General features: G+C 44.6%; 1 protein-coding gene across 2 annotated transcripts in view; it reads left to right on the top strand.

Annotated features, from left to right (window-relative positions):
• The first annotated feature begins 307 nt into the window (after positions 1–307).
• The window catches only part of LOC101065779 (cadherin-2-like), a 50,361-nt gene continuing 27,860 nt past the window's right edge, over positions 308–22,808 (top strand). The window contains exons 1-2 of one of the 2 annotated variants that reach the window (XM_029828028.1): positions 308–526; positions 2,433–2,571. In XM_029828028.1, coding sequence (XP_029683888.1) covers positions 485–526; positions 2,433–2,571 — 181 coding nt within the window. In that variant the 5' untranslated portion in view covers positions 308–484. Of the gene's footprint in view, positions 527–2,432; positions 2,572–22,808 lie in introns of those variants that run through there. The other variant, XM_029828029.1, reaches the window with a different exon arrangement.

The raw sequence follows: 22,808 nt of genomic DNA, 5'->3' as shown, positions 1-22,808 counted from the left end.
AAACTTGAAGATCATTTCACCTTCAGGCTGTCTGTTTTTGTCTACACTGTAGTGTAAACACAGCACACGTCCATGTCCCTGTGGACGGCTCTCAAACATGGTGGGGCCAGAATGAAGGCTGGCTGCTCACATGTAATATTTGATTTTACATTCCTAATCTGCTCATTTACTGTAGTTTTCTCGTTTATTCTTTTACTGCATTTTTGTTAGTTTATGATAACAAACTCCGTGCGCGTACACAGGGTTCTGTTCATGGTGGTAGCCGGTAGCCACAGTACCGCCAGTGGCCGTTAGGCGGCAGCACAAGCAGAAAAGGGGTGGGGGGCTGTTGAGCCGCTGGCAGCGGGCAGAAAAATCGGTGGAGCTCGGCTGGCAGACGCAGACGGGGGCTGGAGAAGAGAGGAACGTCGGTTCAGGCCGCCGGGTTTGCTGGGATTTACTCTTCTGAAGAGCGACCTGAAGCGGGAATTGTACCAGAAGGAAAATGCGTCGTCGGGAGGTTTGGATGCTGATGGCGGCTCTGCAGGTAGGAATCTGTCCAATTACCGTCCACGCCGAGTCCGCAGCAGGACACATAACACACGGACCCAACATTCGATTCAGTCAAATGCGTTAAATTGAGGACAAGTCGGTTCAGAATCCGCATTACGCTGCTCGGTTTAAGTTCGATTTTATCTGAGTCTCTGCGGTGAGAACGGCCGAGACAGGCTGCTCTCATTCTGCTTCTCAGAGACGCGGTCATCTGCCTGCAAAAGCCCTTGTTATTCCATGAACCCCACCGCCACACTGTAATCACACAAACTCATGTCCAGCTAGAGACACACATGAAGGTCTGCTGTTGCATCTCTATGGGTCGTTTTTGCCACATCCAGCCGAACCTGAAAGAATGGAGTCCGTTTGTTGGTTAGGAGAGTCTTCTTCCATCTTTGTCCCTGTCCGATGGGCTCAAAGTGGACAGAGCCCATTTTCCAGAGGGGCTTTTCTGCACCAATTGTGGCACCAAAGGCAGAATGGGTGATGTTTTAAATGGTCTTTGGTGTTGGGATTTAGAGCAGAGCACCAAGGAGCTCTTAAACACTCGTTTTACACACCAAGCTGCTCAGAGCTTTTGTCCACCACAGTATTAAAGACTCGGGTTCAGTGGTCAGGGCTCAGGGGCCACTCTGGAGGGCTGTGACCCACTGCTGAGGATGTGCAGTGCACAACTAGACATGGTGTGTATACACCAGTGTTGTGCAACATATCTGCTCCAGACCTTCTGAACCAATCAATAGGGAGGGTGGTGTTAAAGAGGGTCAGGCACCATCATCACAGCTTGGGTCAGCACCAACACCGGCTGCTGCGCTCACGTTGGAGCTCAGAGCCAGACTTTTACTTTTATCAAATCTGTTGTCTCATGTCCAGAACCTTTTAGAGAGAGAGAGAGAGAGAGAGAGAGTGTGTGTGTGTGTGTGTGTGTGTGTGTGTGTGATGTCAGCTGTCTGGTTTGTTGTGGAACACTGCCTGAGGTGTGGCAACTGAGAGTTCTCTCATCCTGATCTGTTTCAGAGGTGTCGATCTCATCTGTGTGGATTACTGAGGAGATTTGTGTCTTTGTCACTGCTAGCTTGTTGGAACTGCTGCAGATCCTAGAACACAGCAGTGTCATCGGTGTCCTTGCAAGGTTTTTGAATTTGAATTTAAAAACTTTAAGAGCGTCATCAGTCCAAGTGATCAAGACCAGACTTCCTGAACGCTCTCCGATTGTGACCCCAGACTCTGGCGCGGAGGGAACACAGTTCCCACATCCTCTGGTGCTCAGCGCCAAGCTGAGCAACCCAACCTGATGTTTTCTACTGTGAAAACATGTGATTGTGATTGTGATTAGATCTCATGAACTTTAGAATCATCTTCAAGCTGTCTCCTTGATGTCTGATCTGTGTAGGGAACTACAGTCTGAGACAGACATTTCCAGTAAAGTATGGGACAAAACTGTGTTCAGGAACTGTGTCATAACCCAGCAGTGCATGTGTGTGTGTGTTTGTGTGTGTGAGAGAGAGAGGGTACAGACAAGTCTAGACGCTAATTATCATTGAAATTAATTAACCCAGTTGTGTGCTGATGATTAATAATGGTCTCCTGTTTTGGACTGACACTGAACATCCCCCTATGAATAAAAATGTGGGAAACTTAATCAGCAGTCTGCTAATTGCTGCTCTCTTTGTTCTGCCTGTGTTTATGTTATTCCGATCGTTCCCTTTAGTGTGTATTTCAGGGAACAGTGAGTGTTAGAAACATTCTTCCAGGCTTTAAATGGGGCTTTGAATGAAAATGTGGAAGCTTGCCAGGCAACTGTCAACTGTTTTTAAATAGCAGAAAAGAAATGCAGAAGGGTCGAATATGATTTAAGATATGTGAAAAAACATTTCAACTTTCCTTTATCTTCTGTCCAGGTCTTTGGTCTGAGTGGAGAAACCCGACGATGGTTGTCAAGCAAGCAGGAGATGTTGCTATGTGAAAGAGGTTTTACACAGAAGGAATACATCATCGCAGCGAAACAGGAACTGGCGAAGGGACAGGCAGTCTTCAACGGTCAGCACACACACACACACACACACACACACACACACACACACACACACACACGGAGCAGGCACAGCTCCAACAATAATCCCTTGCTTTTGGGTGGGGGTGGAGGAGTCCTGCTGATATTTGAACTTGACAGATCTTCACCAAACAGAGCTGTAGAAGAGTCTGTTCCAGCCTTGGTGCCTCTGATTTGCTGAGTTCTTCACAGTGTCTTCAATAGCTGTTTTTGCTGTATTCTTGTCCTGAACCCATCCAGAGTATCGGAGCAGTCCTGTTACCAGCCTTCTTGAAAGTATTGGATCAGATCGCCCGATACTGTTTGTAAACAACGGTGTTTGCGTGACAGCGGAAGCACGACGCTAGCAAAGGCTTGTCAGGCTATGCTGTAGCGGAAGATCACAAAGCTTCCTTAGAAAATGATCCTTAACAAACGGGAACAGGTTGGAACCACTGTAAATTCGACAAGCTGACATTTTGACGGCGGTGGTGGTTATTGATTAGCTTTGGATTTGGTCCTGCTTCCCCATCCTTATAGGATGGTAGACCACCCGGGTCAATACTTGTGTACTTCCTGCTTTGGTATTAATAACTTTAATGTGGGCCTTTTATTGGCAAACTGTATCAGATTGGTATCAGTGAAACAGTGTTTATACAGTATCGGGATCTGATTGGGGGCAACAGCTCGGATCGGGACGACACTAGTTGGCTGCTAAACGGAGCATCTTTGGGTTGGCTAACAGATTTGTTGGCGCTTCTTGGAAGCCTCAGATGCTGTAAGGTCTGTTTGGTAAAAAAAAATAAAAATTTATGTCTGTCTGTCTGTCTGTCTGTCTGTCTGTCTGTCTGTAAAATCCTGCAGTTTGTGAGTTTGGTGTGAGTTCAATTTTCTTACCAGGATTGAAGATAAGATGGGGCTTTCCAAAATGAATATGCTTGTTTTGATTTATTTAATTTCAAAACTACTGCAAAGACTGTGCTGTGGCTTTATTCTTTATCTCATTACTGTATCGTGGGAGGAGAAGAGGAAGCTCGATTAAATTACATTAAGCTGGTAGGCAGCAAATATGGTTCAACATCAGCCACTCGGGTAATACAATATTATATTGTTGATTATTTAATTGGAGCAGAGGCGATTGAATTATTAATGAGAAGATTGAGGGAAAATATAACAATAGAGTGAGTGTTAGAGGTTGGTGATCAGCAAACCAGATCTAGAGGATGATTACAGGAATAGTAGAAAAAAATCAACAATCAGTCACTAAAGCTGGGTTTAAAATCTCAAATTTTTTTATGTCCTGTAACTAAATATTTTAAATCAAGTTTGTCATTATTCAGACAGCTGAAGGTAAATACTAGCCTAGTGTGGAGATCACTCTGCAGCCTTTCAGCACACACTAACCCAGCTATGGTTGAACTGAGCAGTTTAACAGGTGCAAAGTAGAGATAAAGTTAAACATGAAATATTTGTTTTAATATTTTAAACAATATCAGTGTTATGACAGAAAAAAATGTCTGATTAGCTGATGCTAATTTCAAAGCTTTACTAATACTACTAATACAATGTAGAGAGTACGTACTGCAGAGTATGGATATCCAAGTTTGTACTTATGGAAGAGTCACCAGAAGAAAACCTCACCTGTGTCCTCACCGCCACATCCAGCATCAGAAGCCTGCTAAAGAAGATCCAGACAAGCCTGAAGCATTTAGGAATCAACTCCTGACCTAAACCTCACTGGACATCTGAGGACAGACCTGAGACGGCCCAGGAACCTGACAGAACTGAAGACTGAAAATAAACATAAAATAAAACAATAATTTTTTTGTATTTTATTTTTGTGTTTAAAAAAACACTTACCGTATTTTCATGATTATAAGGCACACTTAAAAGTCTTAAAATTTCTTCAAAATGGCAAAATCTGTAAATGCTTTTCGGCTTGCCGGCTTTCGCAAAAGCCATTTCGGATTCATTTCAGATACAGGTGAGGACTTTGATGGATTTGTGGATGAGGATCGATCAAAAAATAACATGAGTACATTGCTAAATACACGCTAGCATGCATGTTTTAAGATAGCGGTATGTTTTACCATGCCCGTGCCCTATAATGTCTGTAATGCGGGACGAAGGTCTCCGTGGTCACTTGTGGACAGCGAGCAGCAGCAGCTTTAGAGGCAGCGATGTTATTAGAGCAAATCGAGCTCGCCACACATTCTCAGGACTGACGGGAAACAGTTGTCAGTCCAGGATCAGCTTGTCTTGGAAACAAACATGAATCAAATGGAGTAAAAGTTGATTCAGCTTTTCTGAGGTTAACCTTGTTCTCAGTATCAGTTTACATGTCTGACTTCTCTTCCTGTCTGTGTCTGTGTGTGTGTGTGTGTCTGTGCGCTGTGACAGTTTCAGACCATTTCCTGTGGACAGTGTTGACATCACTGCTTTAGCATCCAACCGGAGTGTCAGTGAACTTTGTGTTGCCTATAAAAACCACTCATCTCCTCTCTCCCTCTCTCCTTTAGTTCTTGACATTTTGCTACTTTAGTCTCACCTAATGCATCATATCTGTGCTTCACTTAGGCTGGGTTGCTGATGTGTAACAGAAAGCTGTTTTTCCATTTGTCCTTGTTATCCTCATCATCATTTTCATCATCAGCTCACGTTGCCATCATAGAATAAAGAGCTGAATTTACTCCATGAAGAGAGCTTTCAGAGCAAGGCCACTTTAAATTATTACTCTTTATCAATGTTTGTGGCTTTCAACATGTCTTCTCCAAATTTAGCCAAGACCCTCAGCGTAAACAAAACCACACTCGTGTTTCTGCTGGCATTTAAAGTTGAGCTGTCTTCTCAGTGGCTGTGTGCAGCAGAATTTGTGCGTATTGTTAGTTGTCCTCTCTGATATGTCCACGCTAGCAGTGTAAACCTTTTTGTGTTGTTTACGTATTTAAACAGCCAGTAGTGTTTTTAAGGTGATCATAATAAATTAACGTCATCTGCTGGACGAAACTTGACACTAGAAGCAATGGGCCAGATTCACGAAACACGAAAGTCCCACTTACGAACAGTTTACGAAGATTGTGGCATTCACCAATTTCTTCTTATCCTGGATTTATTCGTAGGTAAGAACAAATCCTACGAACACTCAGGAGTACTCTTGCGCACATTTCAGTGCCGACATGTTGGCATGGTTGGGTTTTCTTCTCTTGTGCAGTTCAATAAAATTCAATATTACAATGATAATTCTGTCATATTTATTTATTTATTTGTTTATTTCCTATTTTTGGTGATTTACGGAGAATTTTAAAATTACGTAAATGTGCCAATGACTTAACATTAATCAACCAAATTGGAAACCATGCCAAAACTGTCTTTTTATTTGATTTTATCTTGATTTATTTTATTAGAGGATCGAGGGTATGCCCTAGCTCCCTAGTTGTTGACACCACTGACCAACCCTCAGACTCCACAGGAAATTGTATTCAATCAGATGCATGCGCGCAGTCGCTCCACCATTGAACGCACCATCGGCATGTTAAAGGGGCGCTGGATGTGTTTGGACACAGAGCCACAACCCCGTGAGGATGTGCGTCCTGACGCAATGATGGGGCCAGACTGCAGGCACGTGGTTCACGTTCGAGCGCGATTAATTGCCCGTTTGTGAATAAAATGCATTATTGTCACAATCCGAGCACAGGTTTTACACGTTTATTTTTTTTTACATTCTTATTTTTTTACATTCTCGTTGATTTCTTTAAGCGTGTTGGCTATAGTCATCAGGGTTGAGGCAATTTTATCAAGCGTGTTAGCCATCCTTTCTTGATTGTTCAACACGGCGTCAGAAATCAGGCGTGGAGAGGCAAGCTTTGGGCATTTTGCTGCTTTTTGCTCTGTTGACAGGGTCCTGCTGCAGTTCCTTTTATGGGCATTAGTGGGCGGTGACTTATGCTAATCGTATGTTAATTAGACTCACCTGGCACGCGCTTTCAACTTACGAACAGATGGCATTCATCAATCTAAGAACACAGCTGCGAACAATTCTGGGGCTTACGAACGCGTTGATGAATCCGACGTAGGGTTTTCTTAAGAAACTTCTTAAACACAACTTAAGAAAGAATCTAAGAAGATTCTTAAGAACATATTGGTGAATCTGGCCCAATGTTTGCAGTAGTGCCGTGCCTCTCCACCATACCGCCACCCCCTCCCGGGCCTGCGCCCCCCATTTTGACAACCACTAGAGTAAGACAAATTGACATCCAGACTTTTTTGGGTGAGTTAAAGTTGCCTGTGCATCCTGAGATAAAGACTCCAGCTAAGGCTGTAGCAGCGGGCAGTTAGAGAGGACGTTGCTCTGACTGGTGTGCTCTTCTGGAAATCCTCTTAATGAATGAATGATTGAATGTAATCATAGGAAGTGCAGACGGCGAGTCTCCTGTCAGCAACAATCATCTTCTCACTAAGCTTTGGTGAGGAAGGTTTTCATCCTGATTTTTAGCGGTTGATTAATTTCCATTTTAATCGACAAACTGACAAAGGGAAGCAGCCTTGGTTATGGCAGCAGGTAGAGTCTCCACGGTTACCACTTGAGCATGAAACAGATTTTAAAGTGTTTCTTCTGACATCATTTCTAATGTCTCTTTACTGCCTTCAAATTAAGTGTGACAAACAAACAAATGTCTTCTGTAATTGTCCAAGTCCATAAATCATGTTACTTCAGCCTGGTTGAAGAGGATGAAATTGTTGGAAGCCATTCCACCATCTGCCTCCATCATCCTGCCATCTGTCTGCCCCCTGTCTGCCCCAGAAAAACCCTGCCGTATTGTTATTATCATAGGCAAGGAACAATATGAATAGACCAGGACAAAAGTCACAATGGAATCACAGCAACGCACAGATAAAGTACTCAGTGGGACATTTGGAAGTAAAAGGCAGGAGACCTAAAGACAGTAGGATAGGTCACATGGTGCAGTTATTGGGAAGGATTCTCTCAGAATCTGTGGGGCCAAAATTGGTCTAAAGGATCTTCTTCTTTATTACCAACTAATGTGAAGGGGAAGGGGGGGCCTGCTGATTTCTGGTGTTTCTGTCACTCATGTCCAGCCCTCCCTCCCCCAGTGGAGTCTGTTTCTCATTATAACCTCTTTACTGTATGTTGAACGGACAGGACCCAGGCACTGCCATTCTCAGCTTCACTGATAAGGTTGGTGTGTGTGTATATGTGTGTGTGTGCGTGTGTGTGTGTGTGTGCGTGCGTACACTCCCACTGGTTCTCCTCCTGTTTGGTTGTCCATTTTGGACTTAATCTTCTCCCCTCTGCCTCCTCCATGCTGCCACACCATAAGTGTCTGTCCTCCACATTTTTTTGACTATTTTCATAATTTCACATGTAGAATGTTGTGACTGCATCTCGTATCAGACTAAGAAAAGAGATTAAATGCATAATAGTAACACATTATCATGTTAAACTAACAAATAAATACAAAATATTGTGTTGCCTTGTAGCCGATGGTGATAGAGCAATACCAAAATGAGAGTTGCTCAATGTTGCTGTTCAGTGTTGTGTTGCACAGTGTTGTGCTACTCACTGTTATGTTGCTCAGTGTTGTGCTGCTCATTTTTTTGGTTGCTAACTGCTGTGTTGCTCATTGTTGTGCTGCTCAGTGTCGTGTTGCTCAGTGTTGTGTTGCTCAGTGTTGTGCTGCTCATTTTTTGGTTGCTAATTGTTGTGTTGCTCAGTGTTGTGCTGCTCAGTGTTGTGCTGCTCAGTGTTGTGCTGCTCATTGTTTGATTGCTAATTGCTGTGTTGCTCAGTGCTGTGCTGCTCATTTTGGGTTGATAATAGCTGTACACCATTTCTGCTTTGTTCTATCTTTCAACGACACCAAATGTTGATTTTTCTGTCCATAACCACAGATGATAGGTGTCATTTTAGTACGAATGAGCTTGTTTACATTGATTATATTGTAATATGCTAATTATGCTGGACCAAAATTTCACATTTACGATGCTGTTGACAATCGGTTGTACTAAAATGACAGAAGAGGATAACCGTTTCGCCTAACTAGCCTCCAGTTAGCCTATAAGGGAGTATTTTATAATCATGGACCACTTTGTTATGTGACCTTAGTCTAAACAGTAATTTCATCACTGTTGCCTCACATGAGTGTGGAGACGCACTGATAAAACAGTCAGTAAGAGTCAGTACCGTAATTCTGTAGCTACAGTTGTTATCACAGCTATACCAGCGTGAACAGTTATCAAAGGATGGACTTCGGCCAGCCACCATTAGTCGTGCTGCTGTAGGCCAAAGCTGTCAGTGTGCACCAACGTGATCCACTGAACCCTTCTCACTTCCTCCCCTACTCATGGTTGCATGTCTATACCTCCTCTCCTACCAGGAAACCTACCTTTAGGGAGGTCACTCTGAACCCATGAGCTGAAATGTACGATAGCGTTCGTCACTATTCCAAACTGAATTTAAGTCCGCCACCGGTGGAAACCAAGGCTCTGTGTTTCCAGTAACGCCCACTAAGACCTACTATTGTTGCTTAACATTGCTGTTTGTCGTTAAATTGTCATCAAAAAAATCCTTAAGTAGCAGATGTAATATTTAGTGTATCTCTAATATTAAGTAGTGTATCGAATAGGTATGTTCTCGATATGCTCAGACATTGAAGAAATAGAAATAGAAATATACTAATGACCAGTGCTGGTGGCATCATTGAGGCTCTGTGGTGACGGGGCTCAGACGTTTCTGTGCGTGACCTGGGTGGTGGTAGGCTATAGAAGCACATATCAAAAGATGCCAAGATGGGGCATCAGGCTGTGGCACAGTTAAAATGTCTGCGTCCAAGAATGGTGGACTTTTCACCAGTTCCCACAAACCTACAAGCTTTTTTTCAAGTGTACCAGTAGCTCAGAGCAGTAACTTCCTGTCTGACCCTGGATCACTTTCAAGTGTGTTAAAGGCACCCACACTTTCAAAATACCATCAAGAATGAAAAACCAACCTAATACACAATAAATAAGCTTTTAATTTGAGATTTGAGGTGAACTAATGGAATTACGTAGTCTAGAGTCGCATAAAAATGAACAAAAACAAATGACTCTTTTATTCACTACCAAGTGGTGATGGCGTACGATCGTACATGAACAGTAACCCACAATCACATCACATCTATTATCAGGGTAATAACTAATATTAAATAGTCTATATCTAATCATCTGTAATATGATCCTGTCATACAGAATTCTACCTTCTCATTTAGCAGCTGTTTAATGATTCCTGAGGAATTGAACACCTACAGACTTGATGAAAGGCGTAGTCGGCCTAGAAAGTACAACGGTGATGGGTAGACTCCAGCAGGCTCTGTCTCCTGTGGAACACACAAATCATGCGGCTGCCATGTTCTCCAAAAGGCCAACACATATCCCTTTCATCTGTGCTGCACTTGAATCCTCCAATTATCCTCCGGTGATCCTGTGGCTGCCTTCTGATCACCCCTTAAAGTGCCTTAAATACTTGTCTCTATCTGGATCTGTATTTTCATACAATACCGTGGATGCAGGGGGTGGGGTGGAACTAGTGAAAGTCGTGGTTCAGAGTTTACATGTAAGCTTAAAAATCAGACCATTCTGTGGGATGACACCGCTGCAGCCAGTCCTGGCTGGGACGTGCTGCGTGTGCACGTTAATGGAAGGATAGGATGTGAGTGGCTCTGTCTTTAATCCACAACACTCTGAGATTTATTATAGTTCTCCTTTTACTTCCTTAATCCCTGACTGAACAATTGTCCGAGGAGCATAAAAAGAAACTTAAACTTTCATTATCTTTTCCTGATTGTTATACATCTTCCCCTCTGTACCTGGTGAGTTTCTGGCACAACATGCACGTGCATGTGGCAGCTCTGGCTCCTCGCGGTCGGACAAAAGCACCCGACTGCCACAGTCCTCTTACTCTTACGATCCTAATTATGGACTCACTTCCTTCAGACTTCCATGGAAGCCCTCGTCTGGAGCGTCTCATGCGAGGCAGCAGTGAGCTGTCATTAACGCTGAAGGCAGACGCAGTCAGAGCGGAGCTCTCATAGAGGAGCAGCTCTCATGTTGGTTGGTTGGCCTGAATCACAAGGTGGAGCTGCCTGTCTGCCTGCCTGTCTGCCTACCTGCCTGCCTTCACTGCTACATCTTCCTTTTGTTGTTGGCATTTCGGGCCAGTAAGCATGTGAAATTAGCCGTCTTTAATTACGGATTTAATCATCTCAGATTATGGGTTACTGTTGGGCTGCTATTAATATTCCCATTGAAAACAAGTACAAATAATAACAATGACTTTTATCTTAGGCAAGAGGCAGTGAATTTAACAAAATTAGCATTTACTATCTGTGCACTAAATCAAATAGCTGATGACATAATCATGGCTGTACACAGCACACCCCAGTAAGAGCAGACTGGTGACTGCAGAGCGACGTATAGACATGGCCTCATCTTTCCAGATGTTTTGATGCATTCATCACCACTCACATTCTTCATATCAGCTATTGAAGTGATTTAAATATGTTTTTGAAAAGTGGGTGTCAAACGTTGCCCAGTCTGTGAAAGAGTAAACATGTCTTTTCAAGTAAAAGTCTTTCCTGCTCATAATATCTGTTTGACCTACTTTAAAATGGGATTCACTTCCGCTGTCGGGAACTGGCTGGGCTTATATTTGCAGTGTGTCTGCGTTTATTCAGAGTGCTTCCAAACACACGTGCACCTGTGCTAATGTAGCCTTTGTGTTTGCCAAACTCACAAAACTTGATGATGGGTCACAAATGTGGGTGTTCAATTGCTAGTGAGAAGTGGCCAATGCTTTGATCTGTTGACATCAGCGCCGCCTGTGTAACCAAACAGAAGACTTTAATGATGCTGGAAGAGCCTCCAGGGCTGAGGGAAGAACTTTGCTAACCTGTCAGAAAGACATCGAGGTAACGATTCTGTGTTATTCAGGGGGTAAATGTGATACTTGAGGTTGGGCTGCGTTCCCGGTCAGATGAGCCGATGCCTGGAGGAACCATAGACACTGTCACACTCTGTTTATTACTTTGATCAATCTGGTTCTCTTTGCTGCTTCCAGCAATGCAAGAGCTTTTTTTCAAGAAGTGAGACTGTGGTTTATTCCTCCAGGGTTTGCCTCAGTGGAGTCACAGTCACCATGGACGCTACCCTCAGATAGCTCAACAGGTCTCATCTTCAGCCTCTGCTGATGCTATAAAATCAGGAAACCATCATATCAGAAGTGGAGACACATGTCATTCCTTGTTGTTAACGGATGGGCAGCTCATGCGGAGCGTTTTGAGAATATTTTTAGGATTATAAAGGTTTTATCTGTTCTTTTCATTAAGATTTGGACCATTGTCCAAATACAGTGTGAAATATGCTGCTCTTCCAATATTATTCCATTTTCCAGAATGTGTCTGATGTAGCCAACAGGTCAGAGAAGAAGCCTCCCAGTTTCACCACTGTGGGCTCCTAATCCCCCCCAAGGAATGCTCCCAGGGACCACACGGTGCTGCCCAAGGGTCGTTAGGGAGTGAATTCACTTGTGTGATAATAAAAAGCACAAAAATCACTGTAAAGAGAAAGCAGCATGACGGTGAGAGGAGGTTTAAATCAGGAGCGGATTTATGTGGGGAGACTTTCAGTCTGTCAGGTGTTATTGAGCACATTTACATTCCAAATACTTTGTAACCTGATTCACTGTTTGCTGTACTTTACTGTGCTGTGTTCCTACTGGATGTCATAAGATTATTCTGGGTTTGAGGATGTGTTCCTATGTATAATAAAAAAACCTGCAGTTTTACTTTAGAAATGATATTTTGGAAGGAATGTGAGGCATTTGATTCTTGAACAATTGATAAAAAGCTTTATTTAATCTAGTTTTAGTGATAAGACCGTTTCATAGGGAATGTTTTCACTGTTTCAGGAAGACAATCGTGGGTTTATCCACTCACTCATGAAAGGATGATCCAAATAATCTGTAGATTCATGAATCACTTCTCTTGGATCCAAATGCAGCCATGCCAAATATAGGAAAACAGCTGTGACATGAAGCAGGATTCTATTTTGTATGGATCTGTATCATCTGTGTGACAGTATAGAACTGCCACAGGTCTGAGCTGATCACAGACACTGGTTCAACTTCTATCCACTGCTCAGCTCATCTTTTGCTCTGTTTACATATCTAATGTGTGTTAGAGGCAGCAGTTAGAGGCAGATTGATAAGTATGGGCTGACTTATTTCTTGCAATTGACATTCTGTGGTGTGCAACTAGTTACTGTTGTTTGGGTTTTCTGCTTTATGTGCACAAAGTGAAAAGTCAAATTAACCAGAATATTATTTACATAAGTATTGGCTGTAGAGTGGCTTATTTCTATTATATTGTTATAATTGTGCAGTTTCTGGAAGAATACGTTTCTGGAAAAATAAGTATACATACAAATAAGCAAACATACTTTATGACCACAAAATTGCCAGGGCTGTCATGTTCCATAAAGGTTCCATAAAGTATGAAGAAAATCTCATTTGGCTTCATTGGGATCAGCAGTTGTTGCAGACCTGTGCAGCAAATGTATTGATTTTCTGTCCAAAGGTGTCGGAATGACAGATGGACGCTCTGAGGAAGATGAAGCTGTCCAGTGTGTGTGTGTGTGTGTGTGTGTGTGTGTGTGTGTGTGTGTGTGTGTGTGTGTGTGTGTGTGTGTGTGTGTGTGTGTGTGTGTGTGTGTGTGTGTGTGTGTGTGTGTGTGTGTGTGTGTGTGTGTGTGAGCAGGTCAGAGCTAGTGTGTTAATTCATGCTGATTGTACAGCATGAAGGCACACATGCTGATTGCGCAGCATGAAGGCACAGTGCAGAACTATTGACATAAATATTGATGCACCTTAACCGGCAGAGATTATTGTCATCATTAATACAACAGTGCGCTCCTGTAGGAAGCATACTTTCCTTCCATTGGCTGTTGTGTGTTTCTTCCTGTTTGTCTCAAAGCCTAATGAAACAGCTTCCAGGCAGAGCAGCAGGATCCTGACCGTCCCGACCCCCTCACCTGGCTCATGTAGCCATGGAGGAGCTGCACCAGTAGAACCTGTGAGCCACTGCAGTAAAAAGATCCTCAGCCCCTGCTCACAGCGTCAGAGGATGGAGCAGGCCTCTGCCTTCTGCCTGAGCTGTGGCAGTGCTTCCACATGAAACGGCAGAGGCCCTTTTTTGGACACTTTTCTGTTTCTCTTATGAACCATATGGGTTTGGTTTGGACTGTGACCAGTGGTGTCAACACACACTGGCAATGACATAGATGTCATTTGTGCTTGTAACATTGTTTTCTCTAAGTCTTCATCACTTGTTAATAATGCATGTTGTTGTTTAAATGACTCCAACTCTCAGGAGGGCTTTTTGTCCCAAACTTTCAACACAGTGTTTCAACTGTGGGGCAGCTGAGCTGATCTAATCTGAGTCCATCATCCCTGCGCTGCCTTCACATGCTAATACACTGACAGAGTGTGTGCTGCAGCTGTGGGCCTGTGTGTATGTATGCGTGTGTGTGGCCTTCTGTAGCAAATTGATTTCGAATGCTTCCTGTGGTCATCTATCAGAGTGCTTTAGCTCCGCCTACTGACGGAACAGTTGCCAATAGAAACCGGGATAAGAGATTCTTCATTGTTCCATTCTCTTCTGTTGGTCTAAATGTGGAGACATGAATGTAAACTCTGGCTAATAAATCAGTAATGATAGTAATCATAATTAATCATGTCATTCATTTCTATGTTTGCTTCTCCTTCATGGAGATGTAATTGAAATTATTTTTCAAATAAAGGCACCAAATTTTAATGAAAATGCAGCCAGTATGAGAAACCCTGTATTATGTACATTTCACTGTCAAATGCGCGTTTCATTTCAAAGGGCTCGACTGGAACTGTGAGGAGGCTTCTAATTTAATTAAAATTCATGAAATATTCTTCTGTCATCTGTACATGTGGTGGGCTGACGGAGGAGGAGGAGGAAGATGGCCTCTGGCTTTGCTGCTAGTCAGTTTATCTGAAAACATCCAGCTGTCAGAATCACACACACAAACACACAGAACAACGGAGACATAAACAGGATTAAAGGCTCACTACTGAATCTTCAACAGTTCTGTGTGTGTGTCTGTGTGTGGGGGGGTTTTGGGGGAGGGTAGTCATGTTGTTGTTTTTGACTGTTTGGGTTCATTTAAATACAGTACTTGTGCTGACCTGCAGCATTGTTGTTCTGAGAACATGGAACAGTGTTTGTTGTGTGTGTTGCTCAGAGTGCAGATGTCGAGTTAGGCCGCCATCCTCCTACTGGTGTGTAGGTGACTGCTGACGAAACCTATTGATCATAGTCTCCTACTGCTTCCTGGAAAATTCTAGGGTTCAAATCCACGGATGGATGACAGGCAGACAGACAGAGGAATGCCTTTTGTTGTGTTGGGGCACAGTGGTTAGCAGGGCCACCTCACAGGAAGACGTTTGCATGCTTAATTCCTGCTCTGGCCTTTTTTGTGTGGAGTTTCTCCCTTCGCGGCTGCCCCTCAGTCAAAAACATGCTCATTACCGTGGTGTGTGTGTGGGTGTGTGTGTGTGTGTGTGTGTGTGTGCGCGAGCGAGCGAGCGACATGGATTGATATAAAGTGATCCTTAAGTGCTCTTATCATGCTGATTTTGTGTTCATCACGTAACCATGATGATGATGATGTTTCTAAAACACCTCCAGCACAGGTCACACTGGATCTGCTCTGCACTCACTACATGTACAAAATCCAAAGATTAAAGAACGCAGCTGTGGAAATGCTGGTTCCTTATTGAAGAGGATTTCCTGCGATATGAATTAGGACGGACTTTTGGATGAAAGTCGTCTTTTTATTGGACTTTGTCATTGATTGTTTGGACTGAACCGGACGGTTTGCTAACCGGACGGATTGCTAACATCGCGTCCGACAGGAGGAACATCAGAGATCATCAGACCGTGAGTTACGATTTTACACGGAACACAGACACTTTGAAGAGCAGACATCGGTGCGGAGGATCTTAAAAATTTTAAAGTTTTATCGATCTCGCGGAGTCACCTGCCCGCTGCTAGCGCCGGCTTGTTTTTAGCCACGGTGCTAACCTGGACTCACCTCCGTGTGCTGGCACGGTGCCTAGTGTGGCTGTCCCCCAGCTCAGGCTGCGGGCATGATGGCGGTGTGTGAGTCCTGCCTCCCCACGTTCTCCAAACTGAGGGAGAGCATCTCCGGGCTCCAGTCCGAACTCAAGGAGAGGGACAAATTTATACTCGAGTCATCTGCTGTCGCCTCGACCCAGGAGAAACATATCGCCCGTTTGAGGTCCGAGGGACAGGGTCTGCGGGTCGACCTGCTGGACCTCTCCACTGTTGCCATCGCCCAGGCGAAACATATCGCCCTCCTGAAGGCATCCGGCGCTGGTGACCGGAGCACGACAGCCACGAATGACACCACCTTGCCATGGACCGGGTCCATCAACGCTGAAATTCCAGCTACAGCCATGCCCAAAGGAGCGGCTCATTCCACCTCCTTCCTCCGCCCCACGGAGTCGCAGGGTTTCATCGCCAGGGACGGAGCAGGAGCCCTAGTGAGCTCAACACCGCTCAAACCAAAGGAACCCTGGTCGGTGGTGGCCAGGGGCGCTAGGGCCCGTCCGTCTCCCCCTCCTCCGCCCCCGTATCTGCCACTGGATAACAGGTACGATATCCTAAGCCTGCAGGACTTCCCTCCCGTGGGCGCTTGTTCCAGCTCGCCTCCTGGTCCTGTCCGTCCAGCTGGCTCTCACCAGACGAGGAACCAGGGTCAGCCCGCTCGACCTGGCCCTCCGCTACCATCCTGGTCAGGAGCAACCACGACCCGGCGCCACCATCCCCAGGCTCCTCGCCGCCACCGCCGCACCTCCAGATGATCAGAGGCGGCCACTCAGGTGCAGCGCACCCCCGCGGTGCTGGTGGTCGGGACCTCAATGGTCAGGCACGTGGCGGTGCACGACGGCCGGACCTTCTGTCATCCCGGTGCCCGTGTTGCGGAGGTTACATCCTCGGCCCTGCAGCTGAGTGCACAGCACCCCTCGGCCTCCACGCTGGTTCTGGAAGCCGGCATCAACGATCTCAAATTTCAGCAGTCGGAGGTTCTGAAGCAGGACTTCATCTCCCTGGTGGACCGTCTGCTGGACACGGGGAAGCGGCTAATTATCTCCGGCCCGCTTCCCCCACCTCGCTACGGTGACGTCGTCACCAGCCGCCTCCGCCAGCTGCACCTGTGGCTGAAGGGGTACTGCTTGGGCAACAGTATCCCCTTCGTTGACAATTTTGCTGCCTTTTTAAATAGACCCCATCTTTTTAAACGGGACGGCCTTCACCTAAACCACGAGGGGTCCCGGCTTCTATCTTTGAACATTGACTTGACTGTCCGTTCCTGCGCAACATCCACCTCCTGACTATTGGTTAGAACACATGCACACCAACACTCTGCCCCCCACTCACACTCACATATACGCTCACCCCCCGCACGCCCCACCATACATGCCCCTCCACCACTACTCCCATGTCTGCCATCAACATCACAGATCACTCACTCCATTGACACCATCACTTCATACAGACAGAATCCCAGGACTGTTCCCAGACGTGACAGTGCTTTTATTATTCCTATAAAAAGACATGATGAGCGCACGTCCGGCGCGGACATAAAGATGGCCGTGCTGAACGTGCGCTCTCTTTTAAACAAATCTTTTATAATAAACGATTTAATTTTAGACAAAAACCTTGATGGTATTCTTCTTACCGAGACATGGCTTGGCACTGATGCACCTGCTGTTCTCACAGAGGCTTGCCCCCCACATTTTAACTTTTTATTTTCTACAAGGGGGGGTAGGAAAGGAGGTGGAACCGCCTCAATAACAAGGACCGAAATGTCTTCACGCGAGGTCTCTTTTAATACGTTTCCATCATTTGAGCATCATGCGTTTGTTTTTAGCAGCCCTCCGATTTTAAGCATAACAGTTTACAGACCACCCCAATACTCCACCTCTTTTATCAGCCAATTCTCTGAATTTTTATCAATCATTTATGCTAAATACAATAGGATTTTAATAACTGGCGATTTTAATCTACACCTCAACAACGCCTCGGACCCAGTGTCCAGAGAATTTTTAAACCTCCTTCACAGTCTGGATTTTAAACATGTCGCACAGCTGACCCACAACAGAGGGTGCACCCTGGACCTGGTCATAACCTATGGCCTGTCCGTGGGTGGGTCCTCTGTTGTGGATCTGGCCGTGTCTGACCACTTTTGCGTGTTTTTTAACATCACCAGTTTTAACCAGCGGGGGGCCCCTGTGAGAGCGATGAGGAGACGCTACCTGACTCCTGAAGTGGCTGCAAATTTTATCCAGATTTTACAGAGCACTCCTGCAGAAATTTTACCAGCACCGTGTGATTTTATTGTTGACACTTTTAACAATAAATTAAAGTCAACGCTGGACTCTGTGGCTCCACTTGTCACAAAAACTGTACGAACAAAACGTTCACCACCGTGGAGAAATGAAGAAACTAGAAAACTGAAAAGAACCTGCAGGAGTGCTGAGAGGAGGTGGAGGAAATCCAAACTGACCATCCATAAAGAAATATTTTATCAACACCTCAAAACCTACAATAACACAATCAAGCAGGCAAGAACCTCTCATTTCAAAAAACTAATCTCCAACAATAAAAACAACCCCAAATTTCTATTCCACACCATTGAGCTTTTAACCAACGGTAATTTTAACAGGTGTCCCACAACAACGACTGACACCCTCTGCGAGGCCTTTGCAGACCACTTCAGGAGTAAAATCGATAATATTAGATCCAGTCTTTTATCACAGCAAATTTTAATTGTGTGGATCATTGCTTCCACCTGAGGAGACACTGGAGAGTTTTGTCCTGGTTGATGCGAGGACACTTGGTCGAGTTTTCTCCCAAGTTAGGCCCACAACCTGCCTTTTAGACCCAATTCCCACACCGTTTTTCAAAACATTTTATGGATTCTTTGAGGAACATCTCTTATATATGGTGAATTGCTCTCTTCAGACAGGTGTCTTCCCCACCTCCTTTAAAACGGCGGTGGTGAAGCCCCTTCTGAAAAAGAGCAATCTAGACCCCAGCGTTTTAAATAACTATCGGCCAGTATCCAACCTACCATTTTTAAGTAAAATCTTAGAAAAACTTGTTTTTAACCAAGTAAATGATTTTTTAAACTCAAATGATATTTTAGAGAGGCATCAGTCTGGTTTTAGGATGAACCACAGTACAGAGACAGCCCTTTTAAAGATTTTAAATGACATCAGGTGTAACCTAGACAACAAAAAGCTCACGGTGTTGGTTCTACTGGATCTGACCGCCGCTTTTGATACAGTAGACCACCATATTTTATTGAATAGACTGAAGAACCTGGTCGGCCTCTCTGGTACTGTTCTTAACTGGTTCACCTCCTACCTTAGTGATCGAAGCTTCTTTGTAAGTATGGATACATGCTCCTCGAGAATCCATGAGACAAAGTGTGGGGTTCCCCAAGGGTCAATTTTAGGTCCAACCCTTTTTAATCTTTACATGCTTCCTCTTGGGGATGTCATCAGGAGCCACGGCATCAGCTTCCACAGCTATGCTGACGATACGCAACTGTACATCGCCGTGGCTCCTGATGACACAGGGCCAGTTGATGCCCTTTTTAACTGTATTCTAGATATCCAGTCATGGATGGCAGAAAACTTCCTACAGCTCAACCAGGACAAAACAGAAGCCTTAGTTATTGGTCCTGAAGGTCAGAGAGAGAAACTTTTTCCAAAATTGAAGGATTTTAAGCCATCTCAATCTGTAAAAAATCTGGGTGTGATCCTTGACTCTGAGCTTAGTTTTATTCCACACATCAAAAACATAACCAAGGTAGGTTTTTACCACCTGAAGAATATAGCCAGAGTCCGCCCGTTTCTCTCTCAGGCCAGCACGGAGGTGCTGATGCACGCTTTTATCTCTTGTCGTTTAGATTATTGTAATGCCCTGCTCTCTGGTCTTCCAAAAAAGAGCATCACAAACCTACAATTATTACAAAACTCAGCTGCACGAGTGCTGACGAGGACCAGAGGGCGGGAGCACATCACACCGGTTTTAGAATCGCTGCATTGGCTACCCGTGCATTTCAGGATCGATTTTAAGGTTCTTTTGTTAGTTTTTAAATGTCTTAATGGTCTTGGCCCGACTTATTTATCTGACCTGCTTTTATTCTATCAACCCTCGCGGACTCTGAGGTCCTCCGGCACCGGCCTTTTAACCATTCCACATGTAAGCACTAAAACGCACGGGGAAGCGGCCTTCAGTTATTATGGTCCCCGACTGTGGAACAGCCTGCCGGAGAACCTCAGGGCCGCAGAGACTGTTGAGATTTTTAAAAAGAGGCTCAAGACACACCTTTTTAATCAAGCCTTTAATTGATTTTCTGATTATTTTCAATTTATTTTATGTCTTATCCTTATTTTACTTGACACTTTTACTGTTTTACTCCCTCAGTTCTTAGTCTCTCAGTTTTTAGTCTTTACACCTTTCATCTCATTTACTGTTTTAGTCTGTTTTAGTCTTAGTACTGTTTTACTCCCTCAGTTCTTATTCTCAGTTTTTAGTCTTTACACCTTTTATCCCATTTACTGTTTTAGTCTGTTGTAGTCTTAGTACTGTTTTACTACTCCAATTCTTAGTTCCTCAGCTTTTAGCTTTTATACCTTTTATCCCATTTACTGTTTCAGTCCTTCAGTTTTTAGCTCCAGTGTCTCCTCATGGTGTTTCCTCATGGGGGCCTGCCAGGCTGGGAGATGTTTCCGGTCTACCGCTGGAGGTGCTGTCCCATTGTCGACCCTGGACTGGGTGGTTAGGGGCCTCTGTGCTTTGGTGTGGAGCCTCCGGTCTGTCTGGGTCGGGGTGGTCTTTGTGGCGGTACCACCTGTGGTCACGGACCGTGACCTCCCTCGGCCTGGTGGGCCTCCAAAGGTGGCGTCTTCTTCGCCTCAGGTCTCGGTGCCCAGCCATGTCTCAGCTTGCCTCAGCTTGTTTATGTGTGTGGGTGTGTGTGTAAGTGTGTTGTATGCATGTGTGTGTGTCTGTCCTTTTCTTAATTCTGTTGTTCTCTTTGCTGTTTTTATCCTTTGTGAGGCACTTTGTGCTACCTAGCGTATGAAAAGTGCCATATAAATAAAGATTGATATTGATATTGACATTGATGCATAGAGTGGTCATCGTATTGTTAATCTGTGGTCAGCCAGCAGCCTTCAGTTTAGTCTGTAGAGGCCAATGCTTCTTTAAACCAGTGCGAGTGACCAAACAGATGACCTTCAAAGGTCCGGTATTTATGCAGAGCAGCTCACAGCAGGGGAACATCCGCGTGTTGCTATTTCCACTCCTACTGTGAATTCATGGAGGATAAAGACAGATCAGCTGTAGAAAACAAGATGTTTCTTTCATCAGAGCCACTTGTCAAGTTCCTGTAGCAACTTTGTTGACTTTGGAGCCACAGTAAATTATAGACTATTAAACTATTTAGAGGCTGTTTACTACAGCTTTGGTGCCAGCATCCAAACATCCTCACTGTCATGAAGATGCTTTTCATCTTCACATCAGTGGACGATGGTTAAAATCTCATTTCAAGCAAGAAACCGATGACATGAAACAACAGAAAACTAACGATAAAGGCATGATGATCAGGGATAGAAGAGAAACTGTTTATGTAAGAAAGAAAGGAGGCAAGGAGATACGTGGAAGAGATTAGCACATAGAGAGACAAAGTTCAACACTCACTCCTGTCCTCAGCTCCTCACCTGAGAATGGAGAACATCACATAGAGAAGATGTGGATCCACAACTGTTTGCTTGCTAGGGAGTTCTCCGTTTGTCCAATCAGATGATGGAAACTGCTTCATTAGAATTCTTTTAATTTTCTCTTTAACCCACTCTCTGGACAAACGTGCGTGGTTGATGGGGATGGAGGCCAGCTCAGATGTTTGGGGGGGGTATGGTCTGGTGCTCTGATAAGGACAACACTGCAGAAAAGCTGTACGTAAAAGTCAAAATTGATGGCCGATTGGGTAAAATGTAATAAAATAATGCCAAATGGTTCATATTTCCATGTTCCAGGATAAACTTGGAAGAAGCCACGCAGATGTTTGAAGAAATCCCCTGTAATTTGCTGCAGTTGTCCAAACATCTGTGCAGATCCACAAACACTGGAGTCTAGAGTTCCATGAAATGTCTTTCAGTGAGGAAGCAGGTCGGAATGTGTGTTTAGTGATCAGCTGATGTGAGCTGGGCTTGAAATTAAGCACAGCTCAGTTAGGGGGAGGGCGAGGATGAGGGGAGAGTCCTTTGATGGCATGTATCAGGCCGCTGACGGTGTCTCTCCTTGCACCAGTGTGATCAGTCTCTTCTTCTTCTGTCTCAAATCATTTGCCCTTTTGGATTTTTATAGAAAAGAGAGAACCCTGTTGCCGTTTGTGGTTGAGGAACAGTACTGTGAGCAGCTCTGTGTCCTCTATGGAAACTGGTGTGGAGAATCTTTGGAGACGTGCTGACTGGAATCAGCTGACATTTGTGGTTAACAGCTTGGTTCTGCATGAGTCTTGTGTGCTGGCTCACATTACACTGTGGCTCAACAGTGAATTCTGGCCAAATGCAATCAGAGTGGTGCACACCTCCCCGGACAGGACCAAGACTGCTTCCTTGCAGAAGGTGGGCTGCACTTGGCATACAAACAGCAGCCAGAGACCTGCCATCTTCTGCACTTTCGTGGTTTTACCTCCAATCTCAGTTTGGCCCATCGATCTTCATCATCGATCTTCCTTCAGATTTTTCTAGAAGCCAGTCAGGTTTTGCTTCCAGTCTTTGGTTTATTTTAATGAGCTTTTAAGAGCTGCTTTAAATATTTTCTCAATCAGTTGTAAAGGGCTTCACATGCTCGGAGTTCTCCGTGTCTTGAATTTTAATCCTTGGAAGCCAGCGTGTCTTCAATGGCTCCAGTGAAACTGTCCTGGCAGCCATGCAGAGGATTTAATGTACTCTAATGTATTAATTTGGTCTGACATAAGCATACATGGCATTTTGTGAGGCTTGGAAATATTTTGGTGGCTGAAAACGTGCATGATTGGTTGACTCCTCCCGGCAGATGTG

Source organism: Takifugu rubripes, chromosome 20 (genome assembly GCF_901000725.2).
Source record: "Takifugu rubripes chromosome 20, fTakRub1.2, whole genome shotgun sequence".
In the NCBI taxonomy this organism is placed as follows: Eukaryota; Metazoa; Chordata; class Actinopteri; order Tetraodontiformes; family Tetraodontidae; genus Takifugu; species Takifugu rubripes.
This window is presented reverse-complemented; position numbering and strand designations above follow the sequence as displayed.